Source organism: Prunus avium, chromosome 2, assembly GCF_965620075.1.
Source record: "Prunus avium chromosome 2, drPruAviu1.hap1.1, whole genome shotgun sequence".
Classification (NCBI taxonomy): domain Eukaryota; kingdom Viridiplantae; phylum Streptophyta; class Magnoliopsida; order Rosales; family Rosaceae; genus Prunus; species Prunus avium.
The window spans coordinates 38,072,372-38,098,403 of NC_142285.1; the positions used below are offsets into that span (position 1 = coordinate 38,072,372).

Consider the following 26,032-nt stretch of genomic DNA (forward strand, 5'->3'; position numbering starts at 1 on the left):
ATTTACTTGTGAGGATCCAATCCAATCCAATGTAGTTAGTTTCATGCTTATTTGTTGGAGTTATGTTTAATATATTATAAAATAAAAATAATTTTCTCTAACATTTCTTTTAAATTTTACATTTACGTCTATTAAAATATTTGACTATAGAGTAATGCTACTCTTACCATATTCTCATACCACCTTATGTGGCAGATAAAGTGGACAACCACATCAATTAAAAAGTGTCAATAAATCATAAAAGAAAAGAAAATGTTAAATTAATTTAATTGATGTGGTTGTCCACCTCATCTACCATGTAAGGTGGTATGGGAATGTGGTAAGAGTAGCATTATTCTTGATGATATTAAACTTAAAGATAAATATTTCAAATTTCATTATTATTGTTTTTCATTATGAAATCCGATTATCCAATCCAATCCAATCCAATTCAATATCAATTGGATCGGATCAGATTAGATTGGAAAAACTATAATACAATCTCTATTGAATCGAATGTGAATTGGTAAAATTGTATTGGCTTCGAACCTATGTACACCCCAACTATTATGCAATATTGAAGTCAGATTACAAGTTGGGGTCTCGGAGGTAGGAATATTATGCAATATTGAATAGGTTAACGGGCTAGGACTTGTAATAACTTTCTTTTGGTGGGCTTATTAGCCGGCCTTAGCCAGGAGCCAACCTATGCTTCTATGGCCCTAGTCTTATTGTGGTGTTTTGAAATGCATTGCCCCAACAAGAAAAATTGTCATGTCCTTAGAAAAAATATAGGTAGCGTTGTTATAAAAACTAAGGGGTCTAGCTTAGTCGAGAGCAGGTACCACAGTGGTGGTCTCTCACTTTTCCCTTGCTTGACACCCAGGTTCGAAACCTCAAGAGGTTTCTTTCCTCTCAATGTAACCCATAAAAAGAAAGAGCTTTGTTTTGCAAACCAATAATCTCAAGTTCGAATTTTTATCGCACCTTAACGGTGGGTGTATGAGAAAGCTACCTTCCCCAATATCGTTTGTATCAAAAGAGGGCACACAACATATCTAGAGACTTCTTATTTTTCCTTCATCCGTTAGGTTACTGCAAGTCAAATAAAGTTAGGTTGATTCGGGTATGGGTTGAAGGTTGAGTGAGCATCAGAATCTACTACCATCTTTCTTCTCTCTATCATGCAACTTGGATGGCTTGAAGTTGACCCAACGCCACATATTAACAAAATTGAATAATTCAAGCTTTTTGTCACAACTGAGTGTTTCAGACACGGACACAGGAGAAAAAATTATTGTGTAACACTTGTGGCATGTCACGTGGTGTATCGAATTCACATGATAATTTACGGGAACAAAGTGCTTTGCATTCATGAATGTTTTTCCACTGTGCAATTGCAAATATAAGAACCCTTTTACTTGATTGACAAAGCCTCATTTGGATACTGAAGCTCATATACAACAGTTACAAGGGAAATGTTACAGAGCTAATATATAGCAATCTATGTTTGATAATATGAGAGAACATACAAAACGAAAACATCTCTGCATATTACAGACTATTGTGTCTTAGTCAAGTTGAGCACACCTAGCCTTTCAAAAGCACAATTACATGGTGGATGGGGTAGGAAAAGGAAGGCGGCCGACGTTGTAGGAGGCAGAAGCACTGCCTTGGAGGTTTGGTGGAAAATAATTAGCTGATGGAGGAGCTGTAGAAGCCATAGAAGATGGGAATCCTGATGATGCTGCAATAGAAAACACTTGCACTGGCCTAACACTGTTGCTGTTTCCATGAACTTGCCATGCCCAGTTTGTATATCTCGGTGAAGAAACAGCTTGGGCTCTGTTGTGATCTGAATCCATTTCCTGCAAGCAAAAGTTATTCAACATCATTAATTTTCTGTACAGATTTGAAATGAATAGATTGAAACTTTGGATCAATATCCCTGAAGTGAGGTGCTTCCTATAGTTTAATGGTTTCTGCAAGAATGCAATGCAAAGGAAATTCAATCTAGTGATCACAAGGAAGGGGTTCAAAATTATCTGATCAAATCTGTTAAAGTTGAAAAATTACTACTACTCTGTACTTTTTAACCAGAGGACAATGGAAATTACTGTGTTTCATTGCAGAAGCAATAGCAGTAATTGGCATGCATATATAAATTACAGTTTCTAGAAGCTAGAATTAATTACCATTCATCTATCTCCAAAACAAAACAAACAATTTGGTGCTGAAAAAGATGAGAAGTAAAAGTACCTCATGTTTTTGTAAGAAACCTGGATACATCCCAGAATATAAGGCAGGATGCTTGGCTACCATTGTTAGAACATGAGGGGTCTGCCCCACAGCTGCAGAAGCAGCAGAGCCATTAACCTGCAGAAGTGGAAACCTATAAATTATCAACAGCTAAAAGGCTAAAGTTACAAAAGGGCTGCTGACAATAGCCACATGCATTAAAAAATATCTAAACACAATGAAAATGACATGCATATAAACCTACAAAAACAAAAACACACACAAAAATTACTAAGATTAGGAAACAAAAACACACCATTGGCCTCTCTTTGTAACGAAATTGAAAATCCCCCAGATTGCCAGTGCCCTTTTGACCAGATGAAGGCTGAGAAATCCCAAGGCTGAGATCAAGGTTATGGCCACTGCCTGCATTTACAGCAAAACCAAATTCATTGCATTCCATGAGTGGCTGGTGGGGGCTTGTTTTGTCATCTTGTACGTAAGACAAAACCAATATGAGAAAGCAGACATGGGTTTCATTTAGTACCTTCAATGCTTGCATCTAAAACCACCTCCCCTTCATAGATGCTAGGGTCAACAAAGTTGGTAACTGCTGCTGCTTCTCTTCCTGTGTTGCATTTGATGCCCTCCTTCTCAAAGACCCTGAAATTCCGCAAAATCAAATACACATTTCTATCAGATTTTTTTTTTTTTAAAAGCCATAAATTCAGCTGAAATTTAGCTTCAGTTAAAGGGGGCTTTGGTTCTCACTTTTTCTCAGGAAATTGTGCCATCCTAGCTTCCCATCTACCACCAGCACCACCACATTTGGGCAGAGCTACACCTCTGTATTTTGAGTTCCCACGTGAGGCTCCGGTGCTTTGGCGACGAAGCACGTGCACAAATTCTTCTTTATTCAGATGCCCCAGCTGCAAATTTAGTAAGCAATGTAAAATTAATCCAAACCCCACAAAAAAAAATTCATGTAGTTAATCAGTCATTAAACATAGGCACATTCTATGTACCTGTTTCATATCTTCCTCATAATCGCCTAAAGTAAAATTGATATCAGCATCAACTCCCCTAAACTTGATTGCAGCCCGATCATATGCTCTGACATCATTAAATTAAACCCAATTTAGCAAAAAACTAAACAAACCATAAGCCAACCAAATATGTTCTTCACAGAAAGGAAAATATGCACTCACCTAGCTGCAGAATGAGCAGTATCAAATCCACCTACAACAAAACCAAGCAAAACCCAATTCAATTTAGATCCAAGACCACAAAACCTTGAAATTAATTTGCTCAAAAAATCATGTTATGATCATCTGCTCACCTAAATATACCTGCTTCCCACAATCCCTACACACCAGAAAAGAAACGAAATTTATTAAACAAGATTAACCGTTTAACTAATGATGATCAATCTAGTCGTTGCTCGCAAGAACACACCATATATGCGATTCCCACCGCCCTGTTCTCCGGTAAAACGTGACGCCGCGGTACTGAGAGCTCCGAGATCTCGGCCCCCTTCTGCTTTTCCTAGGCTGTGGTTTTTTCTGTTGCATAATTCTCAGCTCGCCCTGAGCTTGGCCACCAGACTCAGCAAACGACAAGTTCAGCCACTGAGGCCTTGCCGTCGAGGACACCGACGACAATCCCAACCCACAATCTGCCTCCTTGCCTCCTCCGCCGTCTCCGGTCACCGGAAAAAGCGACCTTGTCACGAATTGTAGAGATGGGTTTTGGTCTTTGGCCCCACCGTAATAGGTAGTGTTGCAGAGACCGTCTTTGTCTTTCTTCAAGATATCAAAGATGAAAGATGAGGTAGTGTTATTAGTTGAATCTTCCTCGCCGGCATTGCTCGGAGTCGGAGCTTCTTCGGCATTGACAACGGAGGAGTTTGAGGTCCCGGAGTCTTCCATTTGGGTCCTTGAGCCCTGTGGAAGCTCCTCGACCTCCATATCTTTTGCCTTCTCATAATCAAAGCTGGCATCAGTGGTGAGGGTGATGTTAACATTAAGATCCAACATAATTTCTGTCTTCTTTTACCTCTGTTTCAGAAGAAAAAAAAAATGTAGCTATTGATTTTGGGAGCAGGGTTGCTTTTGCATTAGCTAGCTTAGAATCTTTGATGCCAATAACCCAGTTGCACAACCCAATTTTGACTCAAGAAAATCAAACCAACTTGGAAAAATGAAGTAAATTTTGTTGGGGAGACTGAGAAAGAGAGAGAGAGAGAGAGAGAGAGAGAAGCAAGTAGTGGTTTGATGAGAGGCTGAGAGAGCTAGCTCTAGCTATATGGGCATAAGAAACTGGTTGAGGAAAAACTCTTTCAAGGGGCTAAAAAGAAAGAGATGGGGGGACGTGTTAGCTAGCTGTGTGAAGGAAGAGAACAGTTAAACACTTGGAATGGGTGTTGCAACCTTTGCATATTATATTATTATTTGTCTATTTATTTATTTATACCATTTTGGTTTTTCTCTCTTTGTTATATCATTTTCCACCTCCATAATTATTGAAACGAGTCAAAGCAAATTTAAGGAAGTTAAAAAGTAAACTTCCCCAGTCGATTTTATTGGTATGAATGTTAATTGTGAATCAAGGCTGATCAAATCAGGTAGGTTTGATTACCACTTAAACAGTGAACTGACTTGACCTAACCTAAAAAGCACCACAAGAGGAATAGCATAAAGGTACCGGATTATTCATACATATTATTTCATATAATATTTACGTTCGTAGACTATAAAGACGAATCATTGTTCAAGTTGATTCTATCATTTAATGTATGACTTCAATTCACTTTCTGACAATACGATTCTACCTAACAATACAAGTTCAGATAATAATATTACTCTCTATATCCCTACATTTCACTTCAAACATATGAATGAACACATGATAATTTTTCCAATTAAGTCTTGTTAAGAGGTTTAATTTCGACCCATGCCTAAAAAATTACTAATGTAATGGACAATATTATTGAAGAAAATCCCTTTGGGATTGAAAATATGAAATAGAAAATGAGATTGTCTTAATTTTGATGTTAGATCGCTTCGTTATTGTAATGACCTTCTGTGGTTAGTTTGTATTGACTTTTTTGGCTGAATTATGAACGCAATCCCATAAATTTTTCAAAAGAAAGAAAAGGAGGTTGGCATGATTCATGCTCAAAGGATTGATGTTTCTTCCTTTTCCAAAAGGGGACATGCACTAGAAAATGAAATTGATTTATGAATGATTTAAAATGGATCTTAGGCATTCATCTCATTGCCTTGTACAAAATTTGGATTCACATTAATTTTTGGCATTGTAAATGGTCATGTGATGTCATTTTCACTCACCACCATCGTCCAATCTAAATACAGCTAAATGTTTGTTGGAATTTTGGGATTTTTTTTGTGTCTTATAATTTATAAATCAATTGATGTAATAACAGCTACATAATTTCAATTATTATATATATACAGTTATTCTCTCATTTGAATATCTGCACTTTATTATCGTGCAGATGTCATTATAAACAGGGAAGAAAGCATAGATAGATGAATAGTAAAACACACATGGTGTCCAGTAATAATATCTGAATATCCACATAAAAAATTATATAAATATTGTATGCATCCAACATAGCGCACTAGGCCCAATTCACAGACAAATTTCTTGTCGAAGAAAAAGAAAAGAATGATTGAACTTAGAACAAACAAATATTGTGTAACGAAAGTAATTAAACAAACATAATATCTGTGTTGTACAAAGAGCCATCCAAAATTAGAAAGCTTTGCATGAATATTTTTGTACTTGATTGTTTTTAGATTGCAACGTTAGAAAAGGGCAGGCAATTTCCCCTTTCCTAAAACAGGAAAAGCCGCAGGTTTGACTTTCAACAGTTTTTGGACGGCCACACAGACAAGTCGGCATATGTGAATTCTCAAGCAAATATCAAATTACAGCAATATTCATATATCCGTGGGGACCACGAGGTACGCGGCGACATGTGAATGGCTGAAAACCTCTCTAAAAGGATGGACGGAGGTATCAGAGTATTGGTGCCAAAAATAATGAAATTTGATAGGCGACTAAGACTTGACAATATATATCATAGCTCCATAGCTCCATAGCTCCATAGGGTCCATACCCTTTATTTGGAGGACCACTCTTTTATAATATTTATTTATTTTTAAAAGGGTCTTATTATATGATGGTCCCCATATATATAGAGAAGGGTTCAACAAATCCACAAGTAGGGCATGGTAATCACCTAAAATAGCTAGCCTAGCTAGCTCCGGCCTCCCTCCTCCTCACAAACCACAGAAAAAACGTGACAAAAACTAAATAATTTGTAGCATAGCAATGTTCTTGGCATTTTGCCCCAAAAAAACCAATGTTTTTACGGCTTTAGTTGTGTTTTATTTAGAGCACAATTCTTTGTGCCAATGTGGATCTTTGTAGACGTGGCAAATGGAGTATGTCATGAAGGATGTCATATGGATTCATAAATTATTGTCTCTGTTTTTTTAATACCAACTGATGCGATATATGGTATGATAGTTGTTTATTGATCGTAAACAAATGAGGTTCATAGTACAAACTGATTCGACGGAAAATAAGTTGGTTATGATAATGAAATTAGAAAAAGAAAACACTTATTTTATCCAAAAAGTTGAAAATTTAATTATAAAAGTGATATTTACACGATGATCTTAGCTGTTTTTTGTTCGTCAACTTATTTATTATTATTTAAAAATAATTGAATTCACTAAAACATTTCAGGTACGTATTGAACATTACAATATATTCTTAAAAACTAAAGCATAAAAAATTAATCCACAAATTTTTATATATATATTTTCAATTTTTTTAGCATTTTTTATCTTTGTTGAAGTGGTCTTTGCCTGTTGGGGGAAGGAAAGGACAAAGAAACGGACGATGAACGGTCATTCATACGGATTTGTCCTTTCCTTAAAAACATGACTGACGGTTTACAAAAGCAAAGGTTATCTTTTTTTATCTTTCTTTTAGCAAAAGCAAATATTCTCTTGTGTGCCTGTACTCATACCAGAGGTTTTGGGTCTATCGGGATGAAGTGGGATTGATTTTTATTTAATTTTTTTAGTTTTTTTTTTATCTTTATTATACAGGAAGGGACTAGAGATAAAGAGAATCACATGTTTGATATGGTTGAGTCCGGCTTTAAAGCTGCACTGAAAAAAAAAAAAAAAGTATATGTCTCTGTCTTCATGGACCACAATTTTGGTGTTGTGGCTTGAAAATTTAAATTACATCTTATATCATACAACATTAATTTCATTTTGGACCTAATAGCACATAGTTGGAGAAGAGTTTTGGGTTTCGGGAATGTTGGTGATGCTTTTTAGTTTGTTTATGTCTAATAATTTTCAGAAATTCTTTAAGAGTTTGATGTGTTTTGTATTTTCTTTATGATGTTTTATTTTTTTTTAGCTTTCAGCTTTTGGTTCCTTATGTGCGGCGGATCTATATTACATGTTCGAGTATGTGTGTTTCTAATTTAGGATATTAGTTTTTTTGTCGGTTGCGCATTATTCTCTCTAAATCAATTCAACTTGATGTTGTGTTTAGTCACTAGAGAAAATTTACCAATATTCAACACCTTAGTTGATTGAGCTTTGAACTTTTTTTTCATCAATAAACGTCAAAGAAGAAGAAAGAAAGTCAGACTCAAATTACATAATTAAAATGAACTTGTTTTACAATTGCTATAAAAAAAAAACTCGACTTCATAATACAGATAAGGTTTTACTCTAAAAGGTCATTGAGTTCCCAAGTTTGGGAGAATTGTAGGTTATGTTTGCGTAATTTGCTTTTAATTATTTTGGTAACATATAGCTAATTTTTGGTTTCTAGTTGCAAGTTGGGAAAAGATGCTAGACTAGTCTAGTATAATCTTCCCTAACAAACGAGGCCTAAATTCACATTACATGATCTAACCTTATGTGCAAATCCTCAAACATGATATTTCATGCCCAACTCATAACTTCAATTGAATGGTAATATAAAAAAGATTTATTAAAAAAAAAAGAAGAATTTTTATAAATCTATATAGAGAAAGGCAGATGAGTATAATAAAAGGAGCCAACTGCTCCCTTATTTATTTATTTATTTGGAGCCAAAGCCATAGCCAACCACATATGTGGCATGATAAGTGGATAAAGAAAGCAGACAGTGATCGAGAGAAACCTTAATGAAGACGGACAAGGGCTCTTATCAGTTGTCAGTTGTCAAGGCAGCGGCCTTTATTAATAATATTAATAATTAAATTAATTAAAATGAATCAAGCCAACCACCAATGAACTAAAATATTAGCGAGAAGAAGACGACCAAATCTGAGCCGTACATTGTCTTGATAAGGAAACAAAATGTTTGACAGAAGCAGGAGAATCATTCATATCCACCCACGCGTAGGACGAACCTTTCCTCTTCTGGTAAAAAGCCTGTTCCTTCTACCTTAAAATCCCTCGTAAAATATCTTATCATTATTATTTTGGTATCCCCTTTGTAACTTTCTTCTAGTAAATATCTTAAACTATATCCATATCTATCAATACCTTTCTTTTCTTTTGGTCCAATCAACCTATCAAATACTAAAAACAAACCATTGAATAATGATACCTCTTGTTTTCTTGTTTTCTTGTTTTCTTGTTTTTGGGTTTTTGTTTTTCGCTACATAATTGACGACGATAATGATATAATATATGTGCGCGCCTCGCATAATGATCTCTAGGACCTCCCATATTCAAATGTGTAGGGTACTACATCTTATATACGTTATTAATGTGGAAAAAATAAATTCATTTTCGTCGTCTCATAATTAAATTGTTTTTATTTAACACTAACATTATATGTCTACTATTCATGTTGTGGGTGTGCAAGATCCAATCCAATCCGTCCAAATTCAATTCATTTTTAATTGATTTCGATGATTAGGCGGATTGAATTGGATCCCTAATTTCTATAATTGACATGATTGGATCAGATCACTAATTTGCTTATGAGGATCCAATCAAATCTAATCTAGTTAGTTCCATGCTTATTTTGCTCATTAGGTATTTTTCATTAAGAAAGTTATAAACATTTTAAGTAATTTGATGGAGTTATGTTTAATATATTTTAAAATTAAAATAAATTTCTCTAGTATTTCATTTATATTTTACATTTACGTCTATTAAAATATTTGATTAAATTAAACTTGACAACAAATGTTTCATATTTCATTATGAAAACCGATCATCCAATCCAATATCACTTGGATCGGATCGGATCGGATTGGATTTAAACATCTAATGTGATCGAATTGGATTGAAAAAATTATAATCCAATCTATATTGAATCAGATGCGAATTGATAAAATTGTATTGGTTTTGAACCGATGTAAACCCCTAATTCATGTTAATGGTCATGTACAAATCAACCATATTCCCCACCCCCCGCATGTTATGCTTGATTCGATTTCGATTAACGTTACTTTTATCGTATTTAAAATTGTAAATTTTAAAATAAAGAAATGTTCGTGTGATAGAATACGAGGCACATGAATATCACCAATTGTGAAAATACGTCACTCATGATATCATCGGAATTCTATTAAAATACTAAGCACACAATAACTTCCATAAATTAATAAGTAAAATCACTGATCCTTGTGCATTAGTGCAGCTGAAAACCAATTTATAATTTTTTTAAACAACAAAGGCTGGATATTGTTAACTTCCTATGATATTTTAATCACCAGAAAGTACAAGGTCAATGTAAAAAAAATATTGACAAACTATCCAATTAGGGAGAACCTTAAACACCAAACCCCCTAATCAAATATTAATGTAAGCAATAGATAGACATAGATGGCTTTTATTTATTTATATATAAATAAAATATAAATTATTTTGAAGTGTAGGGTCAATTAAAATTAAAATAATTGCATAATAATATATTAAAAAAATATTTGTGGTGCAAGTGGGATGATGATTAAAGAAATTGAAAGAGTACACAATTGGGGAAAGAAGTAGATAAGAAATAATTGCTTCTGGTGTATTTGTCGGCAAGTTTACGAGGTTTCAAGGTTCTGACTGACGTGGCTGCTTCCCCTCCTTTCGTTCCAATATGAAAATACTCATGCTTTTTCATCTATTTACAAGTGTACCTTCTATTTTTCTCACGTGTGACTAAACGTGGACGCAGCTTCTGCATATGTTCATAATTTTTTTTTTGGGTAGGTCCAATAATCCAAACATGAAATAATGCAAATACTGTTTTGACGTGTTTGGTCGGCCATTTTCCATAATATTTTAATAATATATGAGAATAAATATCAAGGCAGCATCTTTTCTCTCTTGCTTTTGTAAATAAGGAACTTATTTTTCCCAACAAACTTCACTATTTAGATGATTGATTTTGTGATTCACTTAAATCTATGAAAGCGACACAAGTTTTATATATATTTTTGTTCTTCTTTTTAGGAAATTATTACAAGTTATAATGTGTCTTCATTTATATATTTTTATATAAAAAAGTTCTTATGTTGTAATTATGTTTTTGGTACATCATCATTGACATGCATGTTCAAGTTATTTTGGCTAATTTAAATTATGAGAAGGGAAGTTTGAACTTGAGTGCAGAATGAAGAGAACATCCGATTTGATTAGGTTCATATTTTTCTTTTTCCATAACCTTATAATTTTCATCGTGGTTCTTGGAGAATCACAAAGATGAATTCTTTGCGTACGTTAATGTCTTATCCGAATAATGTTGATTATAAAATTAGCATCCTAAATTTAATTACATGTCAAACCAAATCTTTGACTTTGATCCTTTTACTTGATTCTTAACAATTAGAGCTTTTTAGAAGACAGTAAAGTCAGAATTGTTCTTTGAACACGAACAAGCAAACATCACAACAATCATCGTGGATCGCATGAAAGAAGAAAAAATAAAAATAAAAAATAAAAAATAAAAAAGAATAATCCTTCTAGTACCTAGTTAAGTGGATGATGTGTCACATTTTGCACCAAAGTGAAAGTAGGATTGTGGGGAACCACATGTTCCATTTGTTGCACGCAATACTTAGCTGTAAAATTATAATAATAATGTGCTCGAATAGCTTTGCTTAGATTATTGGTTTTGGCCACAAGGCATAAAGACTTTGGAGAACCAAATTCCAAACAATAAAATAAATTTGCTTCTAGGCTTTTCTTTTTTGTTAGGAAAGATTTCCTTCATTTGAGGGATTTTTTTTTTTGGTCGAAACTTCATTTGAGGGATTAGATCTCCAACTAACAATGCCACATTTCTCCTATCTCCAAGATCTAAATTGTAGCAGAGTTGTAAAGCCAACCCCATTGAAAAACCCTTTAAAAAGGCTACTTGTAGCTTTTATCAATGATAGAGTTTGAATTGCTAGAGAGGGGGATTCGAACTCGGGTACAAACTTGGGGACCACCTACGCTCTACCCAAATTGATTAGGCTCATGTATGCTGCTAGATCCGTTTAAGCATTATTTTTCTTTTGATAGATGATAAATAAGAAAAACATATATATTTTAAATTAGGTTCAACAATTTAGGGATCAAATTCCACTTGTTAAGGAAAATAACTTTCCTTTTTAACGCATTGATTGGTTTCCTTTAAATCTTTATTTATGTCCTTTTTTTTTTTGCCTGGCTGGCGGAGCCTTCCATTAGTTTCTAACGTGGTTCTTTACAAGGGTCTTTGTTCATTCAAAGTCAGGATTGTCCCAAGGCATCTTGATAAGAAAATGAGCCATCTTTGATTTTATAGAAATTGTAGTAAAGTTGAAACAGAGGAAGGTCAAGGAAATTGCAAAGGAAATAGTTAGTTAGAGCCCCAAGAGAGGCAAAGAATAATTAACAATCATAAAAGCATTGGTGTGGACCATTAAGATAATAATGAAGAGTAGAAAATGACGGATTCAAGCAAAGAATTTCAATTCGGAATTTGTTAAACCATGTCTGATTTTGCAGGAGGAGACTGACCAAATTGATCTGGTAGAAAGTGATCAGATGAAAACATGAAATTGACAGAGCAGATGACTCAAATGCTATTGGTTCTCCACATAATTCAGACTTCACACACCCACTAGCGATGATGAGCACGTCTTTGTCAAACCCATTATGGTTTACAAAAGAAAGAAATGGAAGAGGAAATCATTTAACTTGGTCTTTAAATCTGGCAAATTTTTATTCCTACGATTAGTTTTCAAGCTTGTTCTCTAAGGTTTCCTTTCCGCTTCCGCTAAATTACCTAAATACTCAAATCACCCATATCCTACATCAACTAATTTGCTGATTTGTCTTGGTGTGTGACTTTATTGTTTGGAAAAGAAAAGAAAAAAATTCTGCCAAAGTGGTCTTAGCAAGATTCCATTTTTACCATTTCTGGAGCAAGAGAGCTCTAAGTTCAGTATGGCACGTACAAGGGTCATACAACTAAATACAGAAAGCAATATATAATATCAGATTCCAGGTACAAAAAGAACCCACAGCAGAGTTTGCATCGAAATCAAATCTTTTAAGTCCTATTGACAAATATACACGCAGGGTGACACAACATCAGGCTCTAACACTAAATGTAAGATCTAATTTATGGCGAACCAATGGCATATTCTGCAGATCAGCACCTCAAGTATATCACACCACCACCTTTTCTTCTGCATTGCTGTCTTGGTTCCTGGTTAGCTATACCGTCTATCTGTTCTTTCTTCACAACTGCAACTATCTTCTAACAAGACCACAAAACATATAACCTTGCAGTATAAGGAAATCGTCCGGGTCAAATGCAAATGTCCCAAAAGGGCATGGCTTCTCCATCGGATAGGAATGTCTCTTGAAATCATTGTTGGGCTTACAAGCATGGATTCGAAAAGAAACGAACCACATCTGCAAAATGAGGGAACTCCCACGGTGGAGGCGTTTTTGGCTTTACAGCTTTGTAAAATCACACCTTTTTTTTCTTTTTACTTTTTCCGGCTGTAATAAACCCCCCCACCTGAATAACTATGATATCTATGACGTGTTCCACCACCTCTACCACTAGTTCCTTCCCAATTGCTGCCACGGCCAGCAACTCTGTTGCCCCCACTCTGCATATAGTTCAAAGTTTGGTTCCCCAATCCATTAAGCTCCTCCTCTTCTCTATCATTATACTCCAAAACCAGCCTCTTGATGTCTTGTTTCTCTTCAAGCTCTGCTGCTTCTTTCTGTTTCGTACTCTGTATAAGCGAGCAATCCCGTGGGATGTACATCTGTTTTGTTTGTTGTTTGTTACCACGCTTCACAAGAACTTTCACCTGCACCTCCTTGCTTCCTCCAGACTCTTCATCCAAAGCCTCATCTCCACTTTCCCCTCCAACCCCTCTTCCATGATGATCCTTGATGGAACCCTCAAACACATTCATTGGTATCATCATATTTAATGTAGGTCGGCCTCGCAACTCTAGCCTGCGTTGCTCCATGCTTTCCTGTGTTCAGAAATTTTAGAATGGGTGAAAAACTGTCTTATTTGTAAACCTTCAGCATCATAACGTCATGTGCAAAATCAGTGCCAAACCAACAGGGAAAATAAGAATGCAAGATTTAGCGACCATGAATCCATTGATTTAGAATGTGCTATCTAAGCATAACAAACATAAATAAAAACATTGTGCAAGAGCATACACAACAATAATCTACATCTTACCTGCATAACAGCTTTGAGATCTAGCTCAAAATTTGCTTCTTCCTGAGGATCCAGCTCTGCAACCTTCTGTCTGACATGGACTTCATCATCCTCATCAGATGCAGGTCCACCCCCATCATCATCCTCCTCTTCACTGTCAGATCCATCACCATGATTCTCTTCATCTAATTCTTCTTCGTCATGTCCATCTGGATCAATGGTGCCACTTCCTGAATCACTGTCACTATCTCCATGGTCTCCATGCCTTACACCATTTTCCTCAGTACCATTCACAGACTTTTTGTTGGATGTGGTCCTCCTTGAAGGCTTTTCAGTGTCAGAATGCTTCTCATTATTGGCCTTGTCAGTGGAGACAGTACGATCATGCTCCTCAAGTTCTACTAGAGCTGCATTTACTTCATCAATGGATGAGTATCGGGTCATGTTGGGGCGTAGTTCTGCAAATAAGTCCTGCAAGTGCTTTACTACATGAGTATAGAAAGATAAAGAGTAATATTTATCTTGTTTACATTACAGATATTATTGATTTTGGAATAGTGTGTTTCAATTAAAGATACAGAACAGTATGTAAGAGAAGAAAAATAGATAAGAGGTCAGATTACCTTAGAATCCTAAACTATTTATTCCATATTTTTCATTAGCTAAAGCAGAAAATAAAATGGTTATTCTATACTTTCACGCCTCAACTAAAGGGGTAGAGGGTGGGGGTGGAGTTGAATAATATGAGCCACATGACTGACCTGTATGTCAAATTCAACATCCAGTGGGAGTACTCCTTTGCTTAGTATATATCTCTGGAAGTGCATCAAGAATCGATCAAGCTTCCTCTTGGAAGAGCCTCGGTCAAAGTAGTGGCCACAGGTCTCCAGAAGAGTAATAACCATCCTAATGCGGAAACAATCTTCTGGTGGATCCAGTACATCTTGCTGCTATCACAGAAAAAGAAAGTATGACCAAATAAAGAAGATTCTCATATATCTAGGAGATTTAAATAACTTCAGATTTTATAGGAAAAGAGAGGAAATGATTAAAAAAAGAGAGGCCATTTTAGCTATGCCTTAAATCAAAAGATCGCATTTATAGTTAGAAAACATCCACTGATGCAAGTATTTGTGCACATAAATAGTATTGGGTAGCCCTTATTTAAGAACCAACCAGTTCAATATCCTCGGGGCCACCAACCAGTTAATAAGTTCGTACATTACAATATCATATGTATGAAAGCCGGAGGACAAATACGCATTTAAAAATCATAAACTATACAATCATGAATAAACATGAGTAACGACCAATGTGTTATATACTTCTTGCAGATTTCATTTTTTAGTACCCAAACCTTCACAGTATAATAACAGACACGCTTGCTATTATAGAATTAAAATTTTAATATTGGAAAGATGTCCAGTGGTACTGCAATATTTCAAAAAATGCATTTAATTAATACACCTCTACTTTTAGTATATAGTTATCAAGACAAACCAAGCATTGAATATAAATGCACTGTGGTATGATTAAATTAGTTTAAAAAAATACTAAGATAAAGACTTATCATATCTGAACTTTCAAACAAACACAGCGTTAAATGAAAAGAAATATGCAGTACGATGCTTTCATCTGGAGAAAGCCTAAGCCACGCTTTGTCAGAAAAGCCTAAGCAATATTCTCAAGTACTATCAATTATATCAGAGATGTTTATGGAAATAAACAAATAAAATTCATACCTCTTGTGTGCCATGGCCAAAGACAAGAATCAAGTAAAGAGTCTCAAAAATAACAGAAGAATCTACATGCTCATAGTTGTATAGCTCTCCTAAGAATCGCATATGGGCAATCCGTCTTTGCTGCATCCCATACTCATTTAATTCTAGGCCAAGCCTGATCTCCTCTAAAACCTGAAAGTAAGGATACAGCAGTGAGAATCACTGCGTAGACAAATTAGAAATATTTGAATTTGCACACACAAGCACAGTTCATCTCTAAAAAATGTTAATGCATATTCATTTCTTCTCTCTCTTTTTCTATTGGTATTGGGGGAGGGGGCGGGGTGGGGGTTGATGATGCAAATGGTTTAAAGTTTATACGCCGAGACAAATGGTCCAATTTGTTTTTAAATACTTTAAATAGGAAGTTAAAAACTATTTATGGTCTGTGTCATGGATTACGTATGCTAACAATTGGATTGCTAAAAACTCTCCCCCACACCTCTTTTTCTTTCTCCTTTATCCTTTCCCTAGAATCATTGTTGTACTAGCAGTAACGATTACTATTTGAATAAAATATGAGGCGGACAAATCATGAAATTGTATATTAAACCTCAAGGTTTGGTTGACTTTAAATTTGGTATATTATGCCAATACTAATGAGTATCTAACAGCATATCACTTACTGTCAGATAAAACTTATTATGGCGACCAGCTCACCACTCAATAAAAAAGAAAAGGTACAAAAGAAAGAGTCTGAATGATCTTGATCTTAACTAAATGATCAATTAGTGATTTTTTTATCTGTATTCTAGGCAGTAGCAAGAGGATATCCCTTCCCTTCCCCTAAACCCACTTCCCACACTTTGAGCCTCTGGGGGTTGACAAATCTAATGGAGATACTACTGCACTGCAAGAGGCAGCCATTATGAGTAAGATCATATCTACCATGGAAAATAAAATCCAACAAAAAGATTTTTGGAATGAAAGAAATGACCTCGTCAACAACAGATACAGCAAATTGATCATGGTAGCGACTCAGACCAGCAGTCAGCGAAGCAATCAAGTGGATCTGGCCATACTTCCCTTTGTGAACCTTCATAAAGCATTTTAAAAGATATGGCTCACATTCACCCCATGGTAGTTTACGCAGTTGCCTGAGCACATGCTCTATTGTAGACTTATCGAGATCTGAGAATAGCAACTTCCTTATATACTGAAAAAGACAATATATAAACAAAAGGTTAATTCTTGTTGGGTATATCAAAATAAATTTTGAAAAGGAAGAGTTTAACCTAGAAAATGATTTACACCTGATGCAATGGAGGACGGACTTTAGTGACTCGTGCGGATCTTTCAGGCGGTTTGCACAGGTAGTAAGCATTTTCAACAAGGGTGCTGTGCCGAGGATCTAAATTTTTTACATTCTTCAAACGCATTAATATTTCCAACATGTTAGCCATCCGCACGGTAGTTTCAGGAGACCGATACAGAAAACGCCCGCAAGTCTCAAGAAGATTGCAAGCAACATCAATGTTATGATGAGTGAAATCATCTAAACAAGCCTGGCAATAAGATAGCATTAAACTTCTAAGTAAACAGCTCACAAATTAAATGCCCCAACAAAAATGAAAATTGTAATCTTAAATCTCAATAACAGCATGGACAACACTTCAACCCATCTTTTAAGTCCTGATTCACTACATAGAAAGTTACATTTAAATAGACAAGTTATGAAAATGAGAGCAGAAAAGCTGACTTCAGCCCATTTCATGGACTCTCCTGCTACCAAAAGGTAAAAAAATGGATACAAATTTACAAAATACGCGTTGAAATCTGTAGGCAAAGCATATAATAATATTTCCAGCAACCCCAACAGAGGCGTATAAAAAGGTAAAAGAAAGAAAAGGTAAGGAAAACCCTTCTCCAAGCACAAGCACAAGCACAGCCCAGAGAAAGTACTGACAAACATATTACAGCTGATATACAAGATACTAAAGATATTATCAGTAATGCACAAATTTAGTAGAACCTATGCATCAATTCTGTTCCATGCATATTACCTTCAAACAACTAAAGACAAGACCAGCTGGTGCGACTTTAAACTTGCAGAGTTCTCCAATAAATCTAATGTTCCTAATCTTTGTTTCAATGTTCATTTGATCCTGCAGAAAATTACAATTCGATATGAAAATCATGAACTTCTCAAAATGAAAGTGATTCCTATAGAACAACTAACCGTTCCTATTTTCAACAAAACTCATTGCATGCAAAACTGACCTTTTTATTAATTAAGAAGTTGAACTCTTCTTCCAGCATTGCAAGGAGCATGGAAGATACATCCTTCATACAAGTTGACAGTGTGGCAACCATGCGTGAATAGTAAGGTAGTAGCTCCAATGATGTCCTGGGAACATTAAACACTGCCCTCACAAGCTTTTTCCGATTTGCTTTTGAATTTAAATAACAAAACTCTACCTGAAAAAATACAAAATATCTTCAATGTGAATCATAACGACAGTTAACCAAATGAGAGAGAGAGAGAGAGAGAGAGAGAGAGAGAGAGAGAGAGAGAGAGAGAAGGAGAACAGTAGTAAAGCTCAGACAGGTATAATTACAGTCAACTGATCAATAAGATCACGGCTCACGCAACCAGGAAGCCTCTGCAGTAAAGCATCCAAATTTGTCCCTTCGATGCTTTTAAGTTTCTCTTTCTCGTTCTCCCCTTTTCTATCGCCTTTCTCTTTGTCCAGATCTTTAATCTTCTCCTTATCCTTTTCTTCCTTGTCCTTCCCTTTCTCTATGCTTTTGCCCTCCTGTAAAGCACCAACATCTGCAGATGCCTCCCCAGTATCTTCTGTAGTCTGTTGACTTTGGTCTGATTCAAGTGTGGGCTCCTTTATAATGAAAATTAAAAAATGTTCATCTGAGTAGATAAATACAAGCATAAATTGTTACAAGACTAAACATGAATCTTATTCTTGCAAAGAGAGCAGATTTCCCATCATATATATTGTCCGAAAGATGTGACTTAGGAAGGATTGGTCAACAAAATATGAACCGAAGACTGAGGGCATGTAACCTTAAGAGTGTTAAATGGATGCTTCTTAAAACAAGGATTAAGGATCTAACTGAAGCCGCAAAATCTTATGAAACTGTGAAAACAGGAGATGAATCAGGAGAAAGATTGCAGAAATATATATCTAGCTCTAAAGGACCCACTTCAGTGAAACAAACACATTCATGACAAGAGTCTAATTCCCACTATTTCAGCATGCTGAGGAAATCCTAATTAGTTAAGCTGGTCGGTCCAGAACCAAGCAGAACAATCTTTGTTACAGGGGAAGTATCGATCATTAATGTTGGAAATAAGTAGTGAAACAAATACTGACATTCAACATTTAGTTGGGAGTAACGCAGAGTTTCGGCGCTAATGTGAAAATGTTATGTGATCACTAAGAGAGGAAGAGAGGAAGGCGCAGGAGAGACCAGCTATCTTTGCTACAGTTATATATCTAACTCGGGATATAAGAAGAGCCTGTACAGAAAATGCAGAGATTTGATTCCTTACAGTTGGTTGTTCTTGAGCCTTTGCAGATTGATCATTGCTTTTATCCGCTTCTCCCAATAATACCGCCGGAACAAACGCTCTGGTAAGAACATACAGATAACAACTTACTACATTTCAGGTCAATTAACTATGAGTATTATAACGACTGACAAACGAATATCATATACAAGAGTTTGTTTTTTCCTCATTTGGCTAGTAAAAGATAAATCTCATTCAACTGAAGCAAACCTAAGATCTGGTAAGCACTCATAGAAAGCCCTCGTATCTTCATCATCCCATATGGCTTCAAGTACAGAAGAGTCCTTTCCAGCAGCTGGAGATGAAGCATCCTCTCCACTAGTAACCCTAGTTGTATGACCATCCTCTGGCATTACTGGAGGCTGCATATCAAGTGCTTCTGCTAAACTGTGAGAAAAAATAATTTGTACCATAAGTGGGCCAAAAACAAGTAATTAGAGACTAATAATCAATAAAATTATTTAGTAAAATGGAAGGTTTAGGGAAATCTAGACCAAAGCTAACAACAGTTGAACAGGGCGGAATACTGGAAGCATTGTTTACCTATAGAAGTAAAAAAAAATAAAAAATCTAAAGACAAGAAAACCCCATTAGAAGTATTTGGCGGTCACTGTGACTCAAATTGAAGAAAGCAGAGCATCTGACGAAAGTACACTCCAGATGTTGCAATTAGATTCTTTCTTTTTCAGCTGTGTATATGTTTTCACCTATGTTGCTGTTAAATTGCTTCGGTATTCTCTTTGGTCTTAGTTTGCTCCTATTGTTTTCTTGTTATGGGTAGAGGATTTTTAAGTTTAAATAGCAAGCACCTAGCTAATGCATACTTTTGAGAGGTTTAAGAAAGGTAGTTACTTGTCCAATAAATAAAATCAACCTTCCTCTATGATTTTATGACAAAATTAAATATACTTGTATTTTCTGATGCATTTGATCCTATGTTCTTGACATTATTTTTTGAGAACCATGCAGGTTTTTGCTTTATGATAATTATATGAAAGAGGGGGAAGAGCAGTGATCATACAAGATCAATACAGTTAAGTTGAGCTCTCATAATTAAAGTATGCAAAGTTTAAAAACAGGATCCTGGATCCAATGTAACATAGAAGACTACGCTGTTATGAGAAGGCATCCTAACATTGCCAAACCGAACAGACCTGGTCTCCAGCAGATTTCTACACACCAATAATGAGAGCAAAAAAGTAAAGCAACTTACGATGAGACATTGCGGTACAATTGTTCATAAGATTTCCGCAGTTTCTCATATGAAGAGACATTTTCATCACTGAGCTCTCCTTTAGCATTAAGGATTTTAGAATTTTCGTGCTCCATTTGGCGAAGTGACTAACAGTATCAAGAAAATGCATTAATTACAACCAGAACCAGTATTCCACTATTGAGTTAAGGAAAGAGATATCATTAGCAAGAAATTAAATTAGAAGCTCTGTCCAACAAAGGTCAAGCAGGTATAATAAGGTGCAAAATCAGGACCTCACCCCCTACACCCAGAAAGAAAGAGAGAAAAGTAAAACTATCTTAAGCAAGGCCATAGAACTCTTACAGTATGCTCGGATTGAAGTAGTTCTGCTGCAGCATCATAATATGTTTGAAATGCCTTCCTGAAGAATTTCTTATGCTCTGTTGTGATATTAAGGCCCTTGAAAAACTGTGGCAAAATGTCAGGATAGGCACTGTAGAATAGAAGGTAGCAAGTACTCTTGAAACAGATTAAACACCAATCAAATGAATCAATTAATAAACATATTCACACTAATATATGGGATTCTCGTCAACATGTAGCCACCAAATGAGAAGTAACATCACATGGTAATTACAAAAGATCACACCCCGTGCCTATATGATGCCACAAAAAACAGTTTAATGGAAAGCCATACAAGGCAAGCAGAAAAATAGTGAAATGTGAAAGACGTCCTAATTAATGAAACAAACCAAAGAGATTCATACCTCTTCGTGAATTTCTGGCCCAGAGAGTGGAAGGTTAATAAACATTCTTCCCTGCCGAGCAAAACTAGCAAGAAGAGTCAAATTTGTCTGAGTAGTATCCCGATCCTTTAAGTGTTCTCCACTGGTAAGATCCTTAATGATATTCACAAAAATACCACCATCTTCTATGACTCCAACAAAGAAAAGTTCCAAAAGGAGTTTCAAAGTGCTTCGCTTCTTCATGGCCCTCAGGTTCTTGTCCATGTCTAAGTCATCCCCAGACTTTCCGGGAAAGAAGATTTTCAAAAGACCTTGAAGTAGGCTTGGGGAGAAGTCTTTGTATCTTTGATGAAGCAGAGAGCAGATCTTTGACAAAAAGATGAGTGTTAGAAAAGTGTAAAACACATTGGTGTTACCCATAAATACTGCATTCAATAATGTCACTTATGCCATATAAAATAGACAGAAGAAGCTTGCAGGTATGCATACTGGCTCAAACATACAGCACATTTGGCCCAAGTGTATCTTTCTCTTTTCTCTATGAAAATTTAATTACTGCAAAAGCCACCAGCATTACATACTAGCTGAAAATTGTCACCATTTTTTTTTTCCAGTAGAGACCTATATGATAAAGCATCCCACTAGATTTTTTTTCCAGGGCGAAAATATCACACTAGTTAACATCAGCAAACCATCAACTATATTCAGAATTTGTTCTAAATATTTGAATAGGAAAAATACCAAATACCCAGAGATATCTAAATGGATGCATATGAAACAACAGAATGAGAAGCAGGAACCTTGAAAACCAATACAAATAACTGCCTCGAATTGTTGAAGTCGTGAGGCAGCATATCTCCTATTCAAAGACCAAAAAACTAGACACAACAAAGTGACAAGATAGCTCAGCATCCATTACAGCAGAAATAGTACCAAGCATTTGACTATCATACAGCATGTCATTTCAGCGAGTGCCATCGTCTATTCTTGAATATGATAAGAAGATCCAGATCAGCATTTTGGAACCCACAAATACAAAAGTTCATAACTTGAAGTTTATGTAAGTCTAGAAATGTAAGATCTGGAAATAATCATATTTTTTCTCAAGCCAACTCACGGTGCAATAGCATTAGCTAATCATTCACCATAGAAAATCCAGACTAATATGTTGTAAGTAGAATCATGGATAAATAACCCAAAGAACTTGATTAACTAAAACTACTAATTAAATAATGGAAATGGGGAAAAACAAAGATAAGTGCTTTATAAATTTCAACTCAAATCCATAACAGCAACCTGAACTGCTGCTTGAATGTCCGATGATCTAAGCTTGGCATCACAAATAGCAGTAACAGCTTCACTGACAAATTTGCTTAGGTTGACACCTCTCAAGTCATCCATCAGCCCTTCCCGCTGCTCTTCATTTATCTGCTTCAGTTTTTTAATAACCGCTGTGTTGCGCTTAATGCTAGAATCCAGTGTCCTAAGAAACCCTGTGTCTGGAATTCAGAACAAACTGTCTTATTTTCCAGTTCATGCAGCAATCATACAAGTCAACTAGCTTTCAATATGGTATTTCTTTTGTTAGCCTTGTGATTATTTTGAAACAAAATATAAAAGAGATGAAAAAATAAACAAGTCAGCACAAGAAAACTTAAAAGATAAAGGCACGAAAAAGTATCAATACTTCATAGATTATTAGATATGTAATGTAGAGTATGACTTAGGATTGGACTAAGCAGCTAAAAAAAATCCATGTGGAGGACCTCAAGTAGTTCAAAAAAGGAATATGTTGTCGGCCTCAATTATTTCTAGGATCAAGTCTTAGTATAATTTAGATGCAGCAAAGGAGAACCTTGGAAAAAGTACCAGTCATCATTCCTCTATTTGCGTTTTGTCATTAGGCATGATGCTTTTGCAAGTTTACACAACTTTCTTTCCATATACGAACGTTTTCACTCATTTAATAAATTAAAAATTAGTTAATCATTCATTTGCATACAAAATACAAGAATACTGTTATCATCTGACCAGGCCTCTCAGGGTTCAAATTGCTTTGACGAAGAGCCATCTTTGCCTCAATTGATTTCTTGATTTCCTCAAGCCGAGCAGCAGCTTCCTGCAAAAAGAAGCAATAACTACCCTACCAAAATCACTTCTAAAAGACATACAAGTTACCAAGAATGCGCACAAGCAACCAAACTGTAAACTTCATTTTCAACTTTTCATGTACTATATTATTTTAACAAGTGTTCTGCCTTCACTCAACTGAGAAACAATATAATATACTTATCGAAGTACAATAGGATCTCAAACCACAACTTATAGGCCAAGTCTAAGAAACTCCTCTTATTTCAAATTAAGTTTGGGACTTATTAGTTGCTCACAAAGTTCCATCTCATACATGCTCCAAGATTCGGCAACAAAAAGAACAATGAACAAATAACTAAGGATTTCTAAAAGTGACAGATGCAGTCACATACCTCATCATCTTGCTTCCCATGAGGTTCACCCCCAGCACGGGATTCCTCCTCATGGTGATCCATCTCCCTACTTGTATTGACTGACAGAAACCTACATAAAAGGGCATTGCATGGTTAATTAACACCCAAAACATCCAAGAAAAATACCATATATGGTGAAGAACTTATTATTATTATTTTAAAAAAACCTTGAAAAACCTAACAGAACTGCAATAAAATAAATCCAGATCACCAAATTGCTTTATTTAACTTCCAAACCACCGTAATCTCATCGGTGCAAAATTTCACTTCAGTTTCACCACAGAAGCTACTAATATTTGAGAAGAAGAACCGCTTTTTTCCTCACCATGCAACTTGAAATTATAGTATCTGGACTGGTCAATACACCCAGAAGCCCCGTTTCCCCAAAAACCCAAAAGCGAAACTGATGTGGTGTTGGCCCTAATGATCCTCAGATATACGGTTACAAACTTAAAAACCACATATACGTGCATAGGCACACAGTGGGAACTTATTTATAAGATACCACAAATGACAAACAATCCAATTGGCATGTAAAAATGGAAACTACAAAAACCCAGAAAAAAGAAAAGAAAAAAAACAAGAAGTTATCAAATAATAACTCACTCTTCGATTTAAGGCTTCAGAAACAAGCAGAGCAAAACATTATCATCTAATATAAGCTCCCTAAAATTCAAATAAACTACCATAACATGCTCTAGCTTTGGTCATAAGAATTCCAACCAAAATGAGCACGAACCCTATTACAGTAACAAGATTTTGATTCACAAATGAAGTTTACAAGGCCCTGTACGGCAACTGCATTCGCTGCCGAGATCTCACTCACGAAAAAACAGGAATATGCATACACACGCCTCTCTGTGTGTGAAAGCGAGAGAGAAATAGGGTTACCTGATCGAGATTAAGCAGCGACGTGATGAAGATTGCCGAGAAAGAGAGGAATACAGTGAGTTCAGAGAGAGAGAGAGAGAGAGAGAGGGGCTAAGGCCAATGGTTTAGAGCAATGGGTATGAGTTGCAACGAGACGATGATCCAAATGGAAGAACCGACTGGTATCGTTGTGTGTGTTCTAGGCTCGGACTCCGATCACGGGTTTGCCCGTTTTAGACCACTTAAGAAATGGGTTGGGCCAAATTTTCAGTCCAATCGTTCAATAGTTCTTTCGTTTTGGTCCGAAGTAGTCCACTTTTTTTTTTTGGTCAAGAGTCCGAAGTAGTCCAATAGTTCTTTTGTTGTTTACATTTTTTTCTTGGTCGAACTTTTTTTTTAATAATTAACTAGCCTCTCCGCAAGCGCTTCTGCGCCTGCGAGAGGCTTTTTTTTAAAAAAATTAAATTTTATTTTAGAATTAAAAAAGATAATGTGTAGTTGTTTTCCATAAAAATAGGATTCATTATCCGATTTTTCTTTTAATTTTAATTTTTTAAAATATGAAAAAGTGTGAATTTACCATATTATCCTCATTTAATTAATAATTTCAATTCTTAATGTTTGTATTAACCAAGGGCATTTATGGTATTTTGAATGTTTTACAATTCTCTGCCTTTTGCTTTATATATATAGATATAATTGATAGTCTAAATTACAATATAAGGGGTATAAATGTGTCATGGGGCTCGAAATTGATATCACTGATATTCAAGTCAAAGTCTTTTTTCACTGAGCTAGACCCCCGTTAACTTTCTTGGTCAACAATAGTTCTATCTTGTTCCTATCTTTTTTCCAGCCATATTGCATGTGTAATGTGTTTTTTCGGGGATTAATATTAAGTTGTCAATTATTTGGATGGAAGGATATGATTAAATAATTGATGACAACAGGTTTCGTTTCTATATATGCAAAATTTTCAATTATTCACGTGTGAACTTCAATGTAACAATTTTTGTTAACAAGTGCCGAATAATACACATACATTTTTTATTCGTATTTATCTCGTTATGTATTTACTAACTATGCTTTTGTAGCCATGTGCATTGGGACAAAAAGAAATTATAAGTCTTTCACCCCAACACTTTTGAACCCAAAATATGAGAATTTGGGTATTGTTGTTGTTGGAGATCAGAAGTTTTTATCAGTCATCCTCCCCAAATTTTTTGGGTGAGAAATTACCTTATTACTGATCAAATGTGAGGTCTAGATGTCCTAGAAATGAAGTTGGTTTTTGATCACTAAAAACGACTAACTAATTTACTATAATAATTATAAAGTTTTGACTATGATTAGGACTCTTTTAATTAACCACTCCACTAACTACCAGTACCAAGGGCACTCCATCGTTCTAGAAACCATGGCCATCAACTTCCTTCCAGCACAAAAATAACCCTAAAAAACCAAACTCAATTCTC

General features: G+C 35.5%; 2 protein-coding genes across 3 annotated transcripts; both read right to left on the minus strand.

Moving 5' to 3' along the window:
* Positions 1-1,450: 1,450 nt before the first annotated feature.
* On the minus strand, positions 1,451-4,647 carry LOC110761060 (AP2-like ethylene-responsive transcription factor TOE3). The gene is made up of 9 exons (XM_021963434.2): positions 3,673-4,647; positions 3,557-3,582; positions 3,426-3,456; positions 3,243-3,330; positions 2,989-3,146; positions 2,765-2,880; positions 2,534-2,643; positions 2,239-2,355; positions 1,451-1,847 (listed from the first exon to the last, which is right to left on the minus strand). Exons 1-9 carry the CDS (start codon positions 4,251-4,253, stop codon positions 1,590-1,592), a joined length of 1,485 nt encoding a protein of 494 aa, XP_021819126.1. The 5' UTR covers positions 4,254-4,647; the 3' UTR covers positions 1,451-1,589.
* Positions 4,648-12,699: 8,052 nt separating this feature from the next.
* LOC110761066 (regulator of nonsense transcripts UPF2) lies at positions 12,700-24,736 on the minus strand. Of its 2 annotated transcripts, none has more exons than XM_021963445.2 (18): positions 24,579-24,736; positions 23,667-23,757; positions 23,215-23,302; positions 22,480-22,682; positions 21,205-21,549; positions 20,801-20,905; positions 20,456-20,583; positions 19,453-19,629; positions 19,225-19,303; positions 18,272-18,550; positions 17,934-18,131; positions 17,717-17,818; positions 16,967-17,218; positions 16,651-16,869; positions 15,675-15,845; positions 14,694-14,879; positions 13,954-14,403; positions 12,700-13,735 (listed from the first exon to the last, which is right to left on the minus strand). In XM_021963445.2, exons 2-18 carry the CDS (start codon positions 23,727-23,729, stop codon positions 13,232-13,234), a joined length of 3,549 nt encoding a protein of 1,182 aa, XP_021819137.1. In that variant the 5' UTR covers positions 23,730-23,757; positions 24,579-24,736; the 3' UTR covers positions 12,700-13,231. The 2 variants fall into 2 exon arrangements, with proteins under 2 accessions (XP_021819137.1, XP_021819136.1); XM_021963444.2 differs by having other exon boundaries at positions 14,694-14,882.
* Between the last annotated feature and the right edge of the window lie 1,296 nt (positions 24,737-26,032).